We start from the raw sequence: 17,535 nt of genomic DNA, 5'->3' as shown, positions 1-17,535 counted from the left end.
CAAGCACATTTTTCCATTTTTTTTTTTTGTAGCCTATGAATTTTTGTTTCTCAGTGTGCAGATTTTACTATTAAAAAAAAAATGGAAGTAAACTAAAAAGTAATTTTTTTTTCTTAATATTGCTATTGTTGAATTTTTAATTGAAAAAAGGCTTATTTACATAATATGTATGCTAAATTTAGCTAACAGAAGCAGCAAGTCCTTTATGATAAAACATGTAATATGGGGAAAACCATAGACTGTAAAAGGTAATATCCCAACATTTACGAAACAGTTCAAACCTGGGCATAATGTGATCCTTAATAAATGTACAAAAACAAGCCGAAAGAAACCGCGTTGTAAACCCAGAAAATGTACAAAGTAGATTAATAACACAATTAAAGCTAACATTAGTAATCTCAAGAGTAATATTTTGCACTGTATGAAAAAGCAGGCGCATGTCTCCGCTTTTACGTCAGCGGCGGAAGGTCAGCGCTCAAACGGAAGTGAGAGTCAGAGCCCATCCGCCATTGTGGAGCAGAGCAGGGGTAATATTCTCTCCAGACGTTACACAGAGTGTGAATGTTTCGGACTAACTTAAACACATCACACAGCAGCCAACCTCCCCCAGCCGTTTGACGTTCGCTGTCAGTACCGCCGAAAGGACCGCTGCCGACCGTTTGAAACCGGGCGAGGAGATCAACGCCTGAGAAATACGCTGTGATTATAGGGCAATCCGGAGAGAGGAAAAACAACGTGAACCCGCAGCGGTGGCAGGAGAGACAGCCGTGGACAGTCATAACAGCGATCAGCTCGGGCTCCCGGAGGATGTCTGCGACAACTGTCGATCAGGTTCCATCCATATAACCATATAAGCATGATAGTGCATGTAAAGGTAGTGGCTGTTTTAAAACCTAGTGAGCTGCCTACCTAGACAGCATTACTGACGCGCTTGGAAGAAATAAACGTTTCAAAACAAGCTAACGCTCAGTGAGGCTCTTCATTATGTTGTAAAACACAGCTAACGTCAATCACAGTCAAGCCGCTTCTCCACAAACTGGGAGTCTTGGGTATTTGATAGCTGCTTCTGCTAGGCCGAATCATTGTATCCATGTTGTGTTCGTGATAAACTGATGTTCATAGTTTGTTTTTTGTCTTTTTGTCACTGTCTGCACACTTTGAACCCAAAATCAGAGACCTAAAGGACAAGGAAACAAAGGTATGTGATGAAAAGATTCGTTTTCTGTCCGCTTACAAAGGGACAGTTCACTCAAACATTACATTTCTGTCATCATTCACTCGCCCTCATGTTATTATAAACATGTATAACTTTGTTCTGTTCTTCTGTGAAACACATCATGGTAGGGACATACACCTTTGGTCAGCATTCAGTTTAATAAAAAAAAAATTCCATGCCATAAGAATGAATAGTAACTTTTTTGTTTTTTGAATAGATGTTGTGTGTAAAAAAAAAAACAATAAAAAGTTGATGAGAAAAAAAAAAGAATGGTGACTGAGGCTATCATTCAGCCAAAGAAAGTAAAATGGACAACATGTGGATGAGAAATTTCATTTTGTGTGAACTGTCTCTTTAAGGGGGTTCGGTTTACTGATATGTTTCTGGCTGTCTCACTTGTGTGCATTTATAAATAGTCACTCCTTCTGTGAATCATATTTTATGTAGTAGACCAGTCTTGATATAAATCTAGCTCTCTATGTGATTTTATAGTCGTGACATTGACCGATAAAGCAATTTAGAGTTTTAAATATATTTTTACTTGTTGTTCTTGCTTAGACATAATCATTTCCAAGTGTAATTTACTTTTGCTGTGTGTCATTATTTCTTATCAAGATTATTGTGGATTGAACTAAGTGACACACTGTCTCTGTCTGTCTTTGGTGTAATTTTGCTTAGTGCAAAACGGCTCGATGCATCAGAAGGATGCTGTAAATGATGATGACTTTGACAATTACCTGAGCAGCCAGACAAATCAGGTGAGTTTTTGTCCTTATATTGTTGTTAGTTGTCAGTACAGAAAATTTTAGTATTACCATTTTTATGATTTCATTTCACTGTTCCATTACATTAAAGATTAAACTGATAAATATGTAACAAATCATTGACCTCTTCCATATTTTATTATTTGCTGATACTTATCTATATTATGTATTACCATTGAAAAGTTTATGGCGATTTTATAAATATTTTTTTAAAGAAGACTATTATATTCACCAAAGCTGCATTTGATTAAAAATACATTAAAAATGGTAATATTGTGAAATATTTTTATCATTTCTTATTATAAAAGTATTAGAAATATTCTTATTATATGCTGCTCAATAGTTTTGTGGAAATTGATACATGTATTTTTTCAAGATTCTTTGATCAGTAGAAAGTTTAAAAGAACAGCGTTAATTGAAAATAGAAATCATTTGTAACGTGTCTTCATTTTTTAAATCAATTAAATGCATCCTTGGTGAATAAAAATATAGTTTTTCCACATTTTTTCACCTATTATATTTTTATGTCACCTCTTTTATTTAGCCACTGGTTTGTTACATCATCATTACTGACTTATCTTTAATTACCCTCTACAGAGTAATAGCTACCCACAAATGTCTGATCCCTACATGCCCAGCTATTATGCGCCCTCTATCGGATTCCCTTACTCCCTGGGAGAGGCTGCTTGGTCCACCGCAGGAGACCCGCCTATGCCATACCTGACCACGTATGGACAGATGAGCAATGGTGAGCATCACTTCATTCCCGACGGAGTCTTCAGTCAACCTGGTGCTTTAGGCAACACGCCCCCTTTTCTCAGCCAACACGGATTTAACTTCTTTCCTGGAAATGCAGACTTTTCCACCTGGGGCACCAGTGGTTCTCAGGGACAGTCTACACAGAGCTCAGCATACAGCAGCAGTTACGGATATCCCCCGAGCTCATTGGGCCGGGCCATTGCTGATGGACAGGCCGGATTTGGCAGTGACTCGCAACTTAGTAAAGTTCCAGGGCTCAGTAGTATCGATCAGGGAATGGCCGGGCTCAAGCTCGGCTCTGACATGTCGGCCGTTACAAAAACGGTTGGATCTCCTTTAGGTGGGACGGCGGGTATGAGTAGCATGGCTGCCAACAGCATGCCACCCGTCAGCTCCTCTGCACCAAAACCCACCTCGTGGGCTGCCATCGCGAGGAAACCGGCGAAACCTCAGCCCAAGTTGAAGACTAAGCCCAACATGGGTTTAGGAAGTGGCGCCACAATTCCTCCTCCGCCGATAAAGCATAACATGAACATTGGGACCTGGGAGGACAAAGGCTCCATCACCAAGCCCCCTCATGCGCAGCAGATGCTCCCGCCTCAGCCCTTGGTGCAGCAGCAACTCTTGGCCCAACCTCAGCCCATGCTGCAGAGTCCATTGCCTCCTCAACCCCAACACCAGCAGCTCCAGCTACAATCTCCCCAGCACCCTCAGCAGCTGCCTCCAGGTCCTCCTCACCCTCACCCTCACCATCACCATCACTCGCAACCAGGTCCCCCGCAGCCCCTGCACCCACCTCAGGTACAGAACCTCCCACCCCAAAACCGCTGGGTGGCTCCTCGGAACAGAGGAACCACATTTAACCAGAACAGCGGCATGGAGAACTTTGGCCTTGGGACGGGAGTCCCCATGAGCTCATCGCCTTCTTCCAGTGAGGTTCACCCTGTGCTGGAGAAGCTCAAGGCCATCAACAATTACAACCCCAAAGACTTTGACTGGAACTTGAAGAACGGACGGGTCTTTATCATCAAGAGCTACTCAGAGGATGACATCCACCGTTCCATCAAGTACTCCATCTGGTGCAGCACAGAGCATGGAAACAAGCGTCTGGATGGTGCCTACCGCTCGCTCGGTGCCAAAGGTCCACTGTACCTGCTCTTTAGCGTCAACGGCAGCGGACACTTCTGCGGTGTGGCTGAGATGAAGTCAACCGTGGACTATAACGCCTACGCCGGTGTCTGGTCCCAGGATAAGTGGAAGGGCAAGTTTGAGGTGAAATGGATCTTTGTTAAGGACGTGCCCAATAACCAACTGCGGCACATTCGCTTAGAAAACAATGACAACAAGCCTGTCACCAACTCCAGGGACACTCAGGAAGTGCCCCTAGAAAAGGCAAAGCAAGTGCTTAAAATTATTGCGACTTTCAAGCATACCACCTCAATCTTTGATGATTTTGCACATTACGAAAAGCGGCAGGAGGAAGAGGAAGCCATGCGAAGGGTAAGCGCAGCTTTCTGCCACTCTTCACAATAGCAGAAAGCAGGCACTGCACCTTTAGATCTCCTAAACATTGTTACGTTTTAGTGCTGTCAGCATGTCCATCCATTTCCAAAGGTAGGTTTTTTAATAGCAACTAATTTCCAAGCATTTCTGTCTCTTTTGAGTTTCAGAAATAGGCAGCAGCAAGACAAAAACAGTGCAGTCAGTCATAATTAGAAATGAAATGTTAGATCTGGTAACTCCGTACATCATTAATGGTGGTCACATAATAAGTTGTTTGTGTTATTGCTCAACACGGCTTGCACATAACACATTTCCCCTATATTTCAATTAACTGAACTGCTAAAGTCTCAGAAGATAGGTATTGTGAAATAAATGGTTCTTTAAAAAATAAAATGAAAAAAGTCTCTGACCATTTATTGACAAAGGCTGGCGTTGAGCTGTGACGCCAATCAGTGTCTCTGCTCAAACAGCAGGCAGATGTCCCATTAATAGATTGGACTTACATCATTTCCTGCCCAACCAACACAAATAATTGATGTCTGTGCCCGTTACCAGCTGCTTTTTGTCCTTGTATGTGAGTTATGAAAACAGCATTTAGATTTTGGGGGTTTATCAGGTCAAACCTTTAAAAATGTATATTATGTCTTGCCTCTGTACTAATAGTCATTCAGTATCTCATCCTAATAGAGCTTAAACTTGTTTGGAAGTTGTTGGAAATTGTTCGGCACTAGAAAGTTTAATATCTACACTAAACTCATTGTTTAGTGGCCCAACTTTGTACTACTGTGATCATGTACTCACTTCAAAGTTTTGGAAGTGACTCCCAAACTTGTGATGGTTTACATGGCGATAACCATTGCAATGTTTTGCCGTCACGTGCCTGTATAGAATAAACATGAATGAATGCCAGCAGTTTTTTAGTTTTAGATATTTTGACCATAGCTACCATAAATGTTTTAATTGTCCAGCAATTGTCAATAAACTTTGGCTGAACAGAGTTCTGTGTTTTATCGGTGTTAAGCTGCTGCTTTTACTCCTGTGAATAACCAAATTGTGAATTGACTGAAATTGTTGCTGCATGTATATGACCTGTATGCAGCACTGCAGCTCTATTGGCCTTGTTACATCAGCATGTCATTTGTATTCAGCTGATTGAGTATTTGTCACTTACACGATATATGTGCATCTTTACGTAAGCCAATTTAGGATGAACTTGTTAGTCAAGAATATAAATGGAAAAATTGCAATCAAAATGGCGCTTGGCTTAATCATGATGTCTTGTTGTACTTGGACTTATTTAGCTTCTTTTTTTTTTGTGAGAGATTATCAAACCTCAGATTAAGTTTTTCTCAGAACTTCATTTCTTTCTATTTCATTACCTTGCCAATCATGTGTAGATTGCCAAAGCCATAATAAAATCAACTATTTAAATTAAAAGGGTCTCCAAGGCCTCTGGTTTAATTTGTGAAATCTAATGCTTTATTTAATCCAATGAAGTGATCTTAATTTGTGGCATACAGAAGTGTATATAAAAAAAAATATTTGCATTATATAGCATGGCACTGTGCATTCATAAATGTGTGATGCTTAACTGCGGTTATTTATTTTTTATTATCATCAGAAACGTCAAGCATTTAAGAATGATGAGCTAATAAATTCTAATCTATTGTCAGTCTGCGTCATTGACATTTTGACCACTGATTTAGTCGCCAACAGTGGGCTGTAAAAGCACTGTCTATAATGCAGTCAGTATCTCCAATTAAGTGTATTAAAACCTTCAAGTGGCACATGGCTTTATGTTGTTTGGAAATGCATGAGCCAGGCTGGAGTCATACATGACTCTTGATGTAGCTAACATGCCTCAGCTTAGCCAGTAACATGAATGTTTTTTTGTGCCCACTGCCTTTTTTGCCTCATATCTTTATGATAGCTTTAAATGTAACAGATTGATGCATTAAAATATATGTTAACCTTCTGGTGCTGCTCACTTGGTGATTAAAAATTACAGATTTTTATTTTTTTTTATTTCAGTGAAATGTTTATTAGATGGTATGGTACTAAATCATATTTATGGGATAATTATCCATTTATTACCTGGTAACCCCATTTTGAGCATATACCTGAAAATTTCCTACTTAAACTATTGTAAATCTCAAATGCTTTGGAGCACAGACTTTAGTTTGATCTCTTCCCTTTTTAAAGACGGCACTTCGATTATTGCTGAAGTGAAAAAAGTGAAACTTAAAGTTATAGAAATGTATTATTTTTACATTTTCTATGAAATATAAATTTTCCAAAATATTTAATGTTTTACTCTAAAACGGCATAAAACTCATAAATCGAATCAAGTTGTGATTTTGTGAAGTTGTTTTTGACCGTGAACAGTACAACAGTGCAAGTTTTTTTTCAGGACCATTTTACCTTCTCAGATCATATCCATGATTTGTGTGTGTTTGTTAACATAGCAAATGCCAAAACCTTTACCAAGTTATATTCTATTTAGGAGAAGTAAAAACAACAACAACAAAAAGTAAAAGTTAAAATAAGTTTTTGCATTAAAAACCCCCGACCAAACAGCACTAGAGGGTTAAAGGAATAGTTCACACAAAAATAAAAATTTGCTGAAAATGTACTCACCCCCAGTACATCCAAGACGTAAATGAGTTTGTTTCTTCATCGGATCGGATTTGTAGAATTGTAGCATTACATCACTTGCTCACCAATGGATCCTCTGCAGTGATTTGGTGCCGTTGGTTTAGAGTTCAGATAGCTGATAATAAAACATTAATCCACACAACTCCAGGGAAAGTTAAAAGCATGTTTGTAATACAAATGTTTGTAATAATACATCATTAACATGTTTTTAACTTCAAACTGTTGCTTCTGTCTAAAATAAGTGTCCTTTAATCATAATATTGATTATTGAAAAAAATGGTCTTGTCTGAATCAGGAAAGAAAGATGTACAGATCAATCACTGGTAACAAGCAAAAACAGTTTTAAACAAAAATGTAAGTGGATTTTGATGTAAGGGAACAACAGAGGATGAACTTTTTCACTGGAGGAAATGTTATTATGGATTATGGACTATTTTGGCCAGACGTAAGGTTTAAAGTTAATACGCCATGATGGATTTGTTTCTTACAAACATGCAGCTTTTCACTTTGTTTCACTCCAGACGTGATGGACTGGAATTGTGTGGGTCACTTCTGGATTATTGTGATACTTTTATCAGCTGTTTGAACTCTCATTCTGACGGCACCCATTCACTGCAGAGGATCCATTGGTGAGCAAGTTATGTATTGCTAAATTTCTCCAAATCTGTTGCAATGGAAAAAAACGAACTCAACTACATCTTGGATGGTCTCAGGGTGAGTAATTGTTTAGCAAATTTTAATTTTTGAGTGAACTATCCCTTTAAGTTGTTTCTGAGCTTCATTAAGATAAGAACACGGTCATCAGACTTTATCCTGAGACCTATTGGTGTGTTTGATCATAATGCAAAAGCAGGTTTTCATTTACATCATTGTAAAAATACCCTGTTCACAAGCATTTTTGTCATGCATGATTGATTAATTCTCCAATCCGATATCTCCAAGAGGGGTTACTAAGATGAATTGAGTAGTATTCAGCTGGTCATACAACATGTGGGACAACCACCCTAATGTAGAATAAAATGGCTTTTATGTAACTGAGGTGAACATTTGTCAGAAATATTACTCGCTTCTTTTAAAATTACTTTAAGGGTGAAAAGTTTTATTCTCTGCATGTCAGAGAGATCTGATCAGCCTCGTACTGTTTTGAAACCACTGGCTGTATCAGCAGTTCTGATACTTAAGAGACAGAATCATTTTGCATCAGTATCTGCATCTTCAGGAAACTAACATTTGAAATCTTAGAAAGATTCTCAAAATTGCTTACTTGGTGATCCACAACATGTACAATCTTTTTTCAAATGAATTTTATTTAGTTGATTTACATCAGTCAATCTTGTGCGATCATCATTAGATGATGACAAAGGTAAAGTTCTTAATAGAAACGCTAATTTAATATCACAGTCTAATCTCAGTCAGAATTCAAAATTAATATCCATTTTTCATACAGTGAACTTAAGTATCACAACATTATAGTGTATTGTTAGCATAAAAAATAAAATGTTCGTTTTTTTTTTTGTATTATTTAAACAAATGACAACACACCGCAAGAGTTTTTAAAGACACTTTCATTTGTTGTAGTTAAAACAAAATTTTCAATGTAATCATCATCTAATTTTGTCTCTTTTCTCTCTTTCTCTTTCTTTACAGGAGCGAAATAGAAATAAACAGTAGGTTTACAGAGATCTCCATGGTAGAACGTCAACACTAATGATGTAGAACCTTAAATATTGTGTAACCTCAGAGGAAATATGGGGTTCTGACATATTTTTTCTGCTGAAAACGATGTACGAACACTTAATCACGACAGTGGACTTTTCTGCGTCAACTTCTGATGGATTTGCCCTTCTCGCACGAAACGGAAAGAAAATCACTCACGTAAACTGTATCTTAAAGCACTTTCAGCCCTTCTAAAAGCTTCTACCAGTACCCTTAACTATCATTGGACATCTGTTTGGTATTAACTGACTAACCAGTGTAGTTGGTTCTGAGGATTTCAAATGTATTTGTAGGCTTATTGTTTTGTCTTGTTTTTGTTTGTTTGTTTTGGTAAATCATTTAAATTTTAGCGTACTCAGAGGAGATGAGAATTATGTATCCAAGGAAAGAAAAATCTTTACTTGAATTTACGTGAAGCTGTAAAAAACATAATTGAGGTGCAGAAGCTTGACTGAATCCCAAGTCAGAATAATCACGTCCGATATTGTAGACTGCCTCCAGAGTAGCCCTTTCACCTTTGTGTATCAGCATCTATTTCTGTGTACCAAATAATAGTTTCGCAGCTTGGTGTAGTATGACACCAGCCAATGCACTTTTTTTGGTTTGGTTATTTTTTTCCCTGCAATCTTGTCATTCGAAAGTGCATTTGTCATAGGAGAAACCTGCTCAGAAATGCCATAAGTTCCTCTGAAGTCCATCGTCCCCAGACGTTACCAGGCCTGGTGTTCAGGAGAATCTCTTTAACGCTTTTTTGGACTGATCAGGATTCTAATCTGCTGCTAATCAGGATTCAGTCCGAATTGCTGAAGCTCAGTGAGAACGTGACAGTTTTCTCCTATAGGTGACTCACTAGCTAAAATAAACATTATCCATGTTTAGCGATGCCACGTTTCGAGTTTTTCCTTTCAGAATGTCCTTCTTTAATTAATGAGCGTGAAACATTATTCGTATCTTCCAAATTCGTATTGCATGAGAACTTTCTGTTTTGCTGTTTGCAACTATATACTGAGCATTATTCTGAGGCCATGCAAACAAAATCTATTTAGGTCTTGATTATATTGATTGATTGAATGAATGATAAAATTAATATTGTTGCCATGGCCTGACGTTACAGTCCGAATGTTTCCCCGCTGGGAAGATGCCGGTGCCGGTGTCTTGAGATCACACTCCCCCTATAAGACTTGATCTTCTCAAACATCTGTGAGTAATGCAAAGTAATTACAGTCTCTGCTATTTCCTGTTTGTTCACTGGAAGCTGCCTTCTCCACAGACCACTTTAGGCTGTTCTTGCTTCAGGAGGTTGTGGGTAAGAAGAAGTGGACCCAGTGATGGAACAGGCATCACATCTGGGTTTATGTTCTACGGTCGGAATCAGCGGGAAGATGACACTGCTGCAAAAATAGACGCCTTCCGTTCCCTTCCTCTTTCTGCTTTGGTTTAAGGCCATGTTTGTATAGGTTACTGTAAATCAATGCTTCTTAAGATGCTGATGCTAATTGAGGTATGATGTGATTAATTAATCTGATTTGAAAAATAAATATAGATTTATGGAAATGGATTCTGAAAGTTGTCTTGACTGCAGCAGCTTTGGTTTTGTATATCGCATGGCAGCCCCACCAGATCTAATTTTAAATGTGACTACGCATTTACATAAGAAAATAAAACTAATGTAAATATCCTTTAATATTAATCTTAGCCTCAAACAGATATAACACAAGTCTGATTGCAAAATATTCACACAGGTTCGTTTGAGATGAAATGTAAACATTTGTCGCGGTTGATTGTATTTTACCCGGAGTTGTTGTTAATGGATCATCCATTAGGTGGCGCTATTGCCCAATACATTTCAGTTCTAGTGGCTGAAGTGCCGTTGGAAAGCTTGTTCTGTGAAAGACTATTTGGTTTTTCTTTTTTTTTTCCTCTTAAATCCCACACTTTCCTAATTAATCTGAAATCTGTTGAGATGAACAGATATAAATAACTTCCCCAAAATGATTGTGCCAAGGTAAGAAATGATCCCGGTATCTGGGCTAATAAATTAATATAAAATAAAAAGCAAATAATTAAACAAAAACATATCTAATGCCTCAGTGGTGAGGCAGGATGACGACTTATTAATATAATTTATAATTTAATTATTAGTATAATTTATACTCTATACAATAAAATGACTGCATGTGCCAAGGTCAAAAATTAACCCAGTATCTGGGCAAATAAATTAGTATAAAATAAAAAACAAATAAATAAACAAACAAAAATATTATGTAAATAAATACATAATACCTAATGCCTTAATAATATACTTATATTATTAATATCATTTACTATAATTTATAATTATTAATGTAATTTATATTAATATTTTAATGATATAATAAACTATTCTTACTTGCTTTAAATGCTAAGAAACATACAATCAAGATGTTATCTGAAATCATAATTCCCGTTATCCCCCCAAATCTTGAAATTTCTAGAATAACATGAATTGTGTTTAATTAATATATTAACACTCACAGTTTCTGTTTCTTTTTATATTTTATTGCTATACTATTTATTTAACAAAAATGTGCTGCAATTAAAACCAGTGGTCCATTAGATTCCCTTAAGAAAGGTAAATAATTTTTAAGGAATATATTTTTTGTGTGCATGTATGTTACAAAAGAGCAACACCAGTAAAAGGAAAATGATATTAAAAAGGATTCTGTTCCACTGGAAGAGTATAATGGCAAGCAAGGATGAGTGTGCAGCTACATGAACTCGGTGACAAGCTCTTATGTCATTTCGGTGGAAAAGGCAGAGATCTCGTCTCTCGCCCAGAAGCCTCTTCATCTTTAATCAGGCAATTACAGCATGAACATGGCACTTGTTGTCCAATCTGCACCTTTGTAAAGTCAATTAATGGTGGCTTGCCAAGAGAATCCCTCTGTGTGACAGAGGCAATTCCTCTTTGTCTGGTGCTGTAGAAAAAGTTGTAATTAAGACTTTACAATGTTCCCCACATATGTATCAGTACTCGCATCTGGCTCGAACTGCTAAACGTTTTCTTTTACCTTTTTTTTTTTTTTTAGGTGAGTTTGTACAACACAGGCTATACTATTAATAACCTTTGCTACACTCCCTCTAATTGCCAGTTTGGCTCACAGGCATGAAAAGAACAAAGGCTGAATATGCAAATGATGGTTTTTATTTCATCAGCCCTTGTGCTGGCTTGGGGTTTCCTGGCCCTTGTTTTTGAGAAGTCGGATCAGATCACAACAGGCCTTTTGAACAAAACATACATCTCAGATTAATCACAGCAAATCAATAGACGTGCAGAACTGTGCCATGCGTACATAAAAAGTACTTTTTTTCTTTTTCTTTTTGAAATAACCATGTTGAGAATGTGAATGTATCTGTAGAACATTTCAGAGCATAATTTAAATGGGCATTTTCAAGAGTGCTTCTTCTTGATCTTAGCATTGCAAATGATTGCCAATGACCTTTTGAGAAGTGCTCAGCTTTCACATTTTCTATTTTCCCTCTCCTCACCTTCTGCCTCCTTTGCATAGGAGTTTTAATGTTAAACCATGTAGCATCTGACTAGAGTGTGTTTCACAAATTTAAAGTCATAATATGACATTGGCTCATCTTTGAAACAGTGAGTGGTACTGTGACATACTTCACTTTAGCGCCGGTTTACATATTTATAATGCATTTAATTGTATCATCCATCCTAAAAGGTAAAGCTGCAGTCAAGACTTTAGTATTTTATCATGATGGGCAAACCGAGTGAGTGATTTAAATCTTTTTTTATCAGAAGGAGCTGATTCATTCTGATGCAGTTGAATGGTGTTCTGTTATTCTACAGATGTTCCTTTCGAAGGCTCAGCATAGCCAATTAGGAAGAGATGAGAGCCACAGCCAAAGGCCTTTGATTCTGCGCTCTTTGAAGCAACTGTCGTATTTAACTGCCGAGAAATGGCTGAGAGCAAGGTTAGGCTGAAGCTTTATAGGACGGTTGTCTGTTGAAAAATTACTTTACTTATCCTTTTGATAGGGCTTTGCCAAAAACGGATAATGATGTTTAGTGTTATCTTAAAAGCATTTCCTTTAAATGAATGATAATACTATGTAGAGATTTTTTGCATCAGTAAAAAATATATATATATATATATATATATATATATATATATATATATATATTTATTTAAATATATATTCCTATACTTATATTAGCCTAGTGTGATATATATATATATATATATATATATATATTAGTGATGTCAAACAATTAATCGCATCCAAAATAAAGTTTTTGTTTACATAATATATGTGTGTGTACTGCGTATATATATATATATATATATATATATATATATACACACATATGTAAAGACACACACATACAGCATATATTTTGAAAATATTTACATGCATGTATGTGTATTTATATATACATAATAAATATACACAGTACACACAAATATATTACGTAAACTTGACAGCACTAATATATGTATATATATGCTTAAAGCTGCATTTATTTGATCAAATTTACAGTAAAACAGTAATATTGTGAAATATTATTACCATTAAAATATTACATGCTTTCTATTGTAATATTTTTTCAAGCAGTCATTACTCCAGTCTTCAGTGTCACATGATCTTTCAGAAATCATTCTAATATAATCATTTGATGCTTAAGAAACATATTTTTACCGATTTTTAAAATATTATTTAGATTATTATTTTTATATTATTATCAATGTTAAAACAGTTGTGCTGCTGAATATTTTTGTGGAATATATTAAGCACTTTTCAAGACTCTTTGATGAACATAAATCGTTAAAAAAAAAAGAGATATTTTGCAACATTAAAATGTCTTTACTGTCACATTTGATCAAAAGAATACATCCTTTCTGAATTAAAGTATTATATATTTATTTATTTATTGATGTGAACTTTTTTTTTTTTGAATAGTAGTGTATCTATAAACATAAGGCTTGGGATTTTTATATAAAATGTTATTAATTTACTATTTAAATGTTATATAACAAATCTACTCAGAACACAAAAACTGAATCATCCTGAAATGCAGAAGACACAATCTTCACAAAACAGACACTTGGAGGGGCTTGAACCTTCTCTCCTCTGACTTCCCCTCTAAGACCTAATGGAGATTAAAGGCCATTAAAGGCTCTTTGCTGCATGTGCAGTTTCTATTGATCCCATCGACTCAGCTTGTTTTAGCCAATGATCCGATTACAACTGTTGTCACCCCTCCCCTGGCCCTCTTCCTTCTGTCCCCTGCTAAAGTTCTCCGTTATGCCATAGAACCATATGCTGACATGTGCATTTCCTAAAGCTCCATACCAGGACTGAGGCAGACCAAGGCTGGACTGCCCTGCAACTCTGCCACGCTGGATTATGACAGGTCTGGGTTAAGAAGCCCAGCAAACAGACAGCCTTGACTGCTAAGAGAATGTAAAGTTTGACAGGACCACTGGATCGAAAGATGCCTGAGGCCGGGGCTGCGTTTTGGAATCGCTGCAGATATTAACATTGACAAAGCTTCTTATTAATCTGTTTGGATTTCATTTACACAGTGTCCCACTGCGTAACAGAGTGCTCTATGTTTTCTGTCTCTTTCTCAGCCTGAATGATCACAATATAGCCATTTTAACCAGAAATACATGTGGTTTCAAAATTTTGCAGTTATTTGCAATACTATCATTCTAATAACAAATAATTTACAATAGAAACAATATATTACAATAATTAAAGGGACAAGTTATGCTTAAAAGTATAGCATTTAAAGTATAGTAATTAAAAGTATTTTAAAATTGCCCAGTAATATAATTAATAATGTAACCAGAAGTATATATTTTTTGCTCATTTAAAAGCAATGTGTGATTTTGAATGAATTATCAATCTCGAGTGACAGTATCAAATCTGAATGAGCAAAATTAATATGAAATACAACAAAATCAATTTCCATAATTGAGTCAAAAACAAATACACAGTACAGGGACTCAAATTGGTGAATCATTTTTGTGTCATTTAAATGAATTGTCCGAACAAAGAGATTCACTAGAATGAATCGAGAGAGAGGTTCATTCAGGGTGAACTGATTCACTAGAATGAATTGGAGATTTTAACTAGATATGAGAGAGAGGAGGACTGTTCAGGATGAACTGATTCGCTAGAATGAATCAGACATTTCAACTAGATACGAGACAGAGGTTAGTTTAGGATGAACTGATTCGCTACAATGAATCGGACATTTTAATTAGATATGAGAGAGAGGTCCGTTCTAAATGAACTGATTCACTTGAATGAATCGGATATTTTAACTAGATATATGAGAAAAGGACTGTTTAGGATGAACCGTACCACAAATAGAATGGGACAAGTTATATGCCAAAGTTTAATACTTAGGGTTAAGTGTTCAAATCCCTGTCCTAAGGTGTGCATGTCTCCTATCCTATCCACTCTGTCTGGACCTGAAGTTGGATCTCTTTCTAAAAGTCTCTATAGTGCTCATATAAGCTTTTCTGAGGAAAAGCGTGACAGAACTGGGTCTTATTCCACAGAGTGGATGGTGCTGGTGATTACCGCACTCTGTCTCTCCCATCCTTTTGGTTTTTATTCTCTAATCTGTCACATAACACATGATTGACAGATCCAGGACAAACAAACAACGTGCCAAATAAACCCAAAAGATTGAGAGAGAAAAAACTTCAAAGTTCTCAGAACTTCAGAACAGCAGAATTTCTGTTAAGTTCCACGTCTCAGCAGTGGCTGCCGATAAAGAATTTACCACAAAGGGTCACTTCCCAAGTTTCACCACAACAGGATTTATCACAGAGCAATTTGGTAGAAACTGAGACTCAATGCTTAGAACAGTGTCAAGTAAAAAAATTTCGGAATTTCTGCAGAAGCTTTAACGATTCCGATTTCTGACAGATTCCAGAGATATGAGATGCTGACAAATCTCATAATGTGCATCCCTAATACATGTCATATGAACAACCACTCAGTAACTCACAATTAGCTGTAATTCAGCTGTATGTGTTTGATTTACTAAAATACAGACTTAAATCACTCGTCCTGGAATCATGAGCTACTACACTGGTAGCTTTTCATGTTTTTATTTCACTAAAACGAACAGACTCATAAAATGAGTCATTAAAGAATCCGACTACATTAGTTGTGCTGTTTGTTTTGATTCACTAAAAAGAACCGTTCATAGGAGTCGTTCAGTCTGTAATTAGACTAGTAAGCTGGTTAAACTGCTATTGAACTCATCACTGTGCTGAGGTTGTATTTTGCTGTGATGAATCATAAACAACTCAGAAACTCACAGTTAGTTGTAATTAAGCTGCAAATGTTTTGATTCACTAAAAAGACTTTCATTCAGGACTCACCTGTTAGTTTGATTCACTAACAGAACCAACTCATAGGACTAACTCCTTCGGAAATCCCACTACACTGTATGCACTATGTTTCTGATTAACTAAAAAGAAACGAATCATGATTCATTCAGAAATCCGACTACACTGGTTGTCCTGTCTGTTTCACAGCATCATTCATTAAAAAGAATGTGCATTTCTGATTTTAAGTAAATCAGTAGGCCTAAATGGAGCCTACTGAAATATTCAACAGGGACAGTGTATGTAGGAATATGTAAATTAATATAACCACTACAGTTCTCATTACTGTGCAGAGGTTGTATATTGCACAGATGAATGACAGTCTGTCAAATATGAATCAATATGTGTTGTGGGCAGATGGTCACAAAGACAAAGAAGGTTGTATCAGGTGAAGAAGAGAGGCAGTTGTTCTGTCCTGAATACTAACGCGTGTGTAGAAGCCACAGTCTGAAGTGTTATATAACCATCTTTTCCAAATTACGGAGCATGTGCTAATCTCAGGAGTTATTTTTTTAGCACTGAAAAAGTGCTTTTCACTTTCTCTTATCAAAAGCAAGCTAGAACACAGAGGGGGTGTGGTTGGTCCTTGTGTTTTATTTTGTATTGGATGAACTCTGTGGCATGGAGGCACTCAGCACTGCAATTACATCACAGAGGAGGGCAGCCGGCACAGCACCCATTAATATTCATGCCAGAGCTGGAGGTAGAATGGACACCTTTGATTCGCCGGGATCTGAGCCTCGCGATGCATGACGGGCGGCTGCAGACACAGAGTGCATATAATGGCTTTCTGCTTCAGGACGGGACCCGTGTTTATCCTCCGATCGGGAAGGATCAAAGAGCTACACACACACCGCTAGCAGGCAGAGTGATGCAAGTGATTGGGGATGAGGAGGGTTGTATGAAGAGAGAGAGAGTGAGGGGTTTCACGGGCAGTTAATGAGCAAAGAAGATGCAAGATAGGCTATGTTGCTTACTAGAGTATGTATTTAATATGATGTGCTGCATGGTTTTATTAGCATTTCTGCTAATAAATTAAATAAGCTAATTGGCTAGCTCACCAATATGAATGGGTCAAGACCTTTTTAAGCCAGCTACAGATGAATGTCCAACTGAAACATTTCAGAAATAAAACCTTTCCAATGAGTTATGTATAAAAAAATTTTTTTTGTGCCAATATTTTGGAATCAATTTTGAAAAATAATTTGGAAAGAACCTTGCCAGAATGTTAACTAAAGTTAATCTGAGACTATTTCTTGTTTGTTGGGAATTCACTATCTTTGGTGGAATCATACTCAACTTGAAAAATGATTGGTTTTAATTTTTCAGATTTTTCTAACTTAAAGGCATAATTCACACAAAAAGAAAAAATTACCCCATGATACTCACTCTCAAGCCATAAGATGTATATGACGTTCTTCTTTCACACAAATACAATCGGAGTTATATTAAAAAAAATGTCTTGGCTCTTCCAAGCTTCATAATGGCAGTGATAGTTGAGATTTTGAAG

The 17,535-nt window shown here is 36.7% G+C and overlaps 2 protein-coding genes across 9 annotated transcripts in view; one reads left to right on the top strand and one right to left on the bottom strand.

Annotated features, from left to right (window-relative positions):
- The window catches only part of pdha1b (pyruvate dehydrogenase E1 subunit alpha 1b), an 83,793-nt gene that overhangs the window by 6,506 nt on the left and 59,752 nt on the right, over window positions 1-17,535 (bottom strand). The window lies entirely within an intron of this gene.
- On the top strand, window positions 414-10,171 carry ythdf3 (YTH N6-methyladenosine RNA binding protein F3). 3 transcript variants are annotated; one of them, XM_058765176.1, is made up of 5 exons: window positions 414-527; window positions 594-831; window positions 1,174-1,198; window positions 1,895-1,974; window positions 2,578-6,217. In XM_058765176.1, exons 2-5 carry the CDS (start codon window positions 808-810, stop codon window positions 4,270-4,272), a joined length of 1,824 nt encoding a protein of 607 aa, XP_058621159.1. In that variant the 5' UTR covers window positions 414-527; window positions 594-807; the 3' UTR covers window positions 4,273-6,217. The 3 variants fall into 3 exon arrangements, with proteins under 3 accessions (XP_058621159.1, XP_058621160.1, XP_058621161.1); XM_058765177.1 differs by adding an exon at window positions 8,545-10,171 and having other exon boundaries at window positions 433-831; window positions 2,578-4,239; XM_058765178.1 differs by lacking the exons at window positions 414-527; window positions 594-831 and adding an exon at window positions 839-1,049.

The sequence above is a fragment of the Onychostoma macrolepis genome, chromosome 24 (assembly GCF_012432095.1).
Source record: "Onychostoma macrolepis isolate SWU-2019 chromosome 24, ASM1243209v1, whole genome shotgun sequence".
In the NCBI taxonomy this organism is placed as follows: domain Eukaryota; kingdom Metazoa; phylum Chordata; class Actinopteri; order Cypriniformes; family Cyprinidae; genus Onychostoma; species Onychostoma macrolepis.
This window is presented reverse-complemented; position numbering and strand designations above follow the sequence as displayed.

Bases quoted from the DNA above. Each gene is read 5' to 3' on its own strand.
- ythdf3 (XM_058765176.1), top strand. From the start codon at position 808: ATGTCTGCGACAACTGTCGATCAG. The intron at 832-1,173 runs GTTCCATCCATA...ACCCAAAATCAG, and splicing joins CTGCGACAACTGTCGATCAG to AGACCTAAAGGACAAGGAAA. The intron at 1,199-1,894 runs GTATGTGATGAA...AATTTTGCTTAG, and splicing joins TAAAGGACAAGGAAACAAAG to TGCAAAACGGCTCGATGCAT.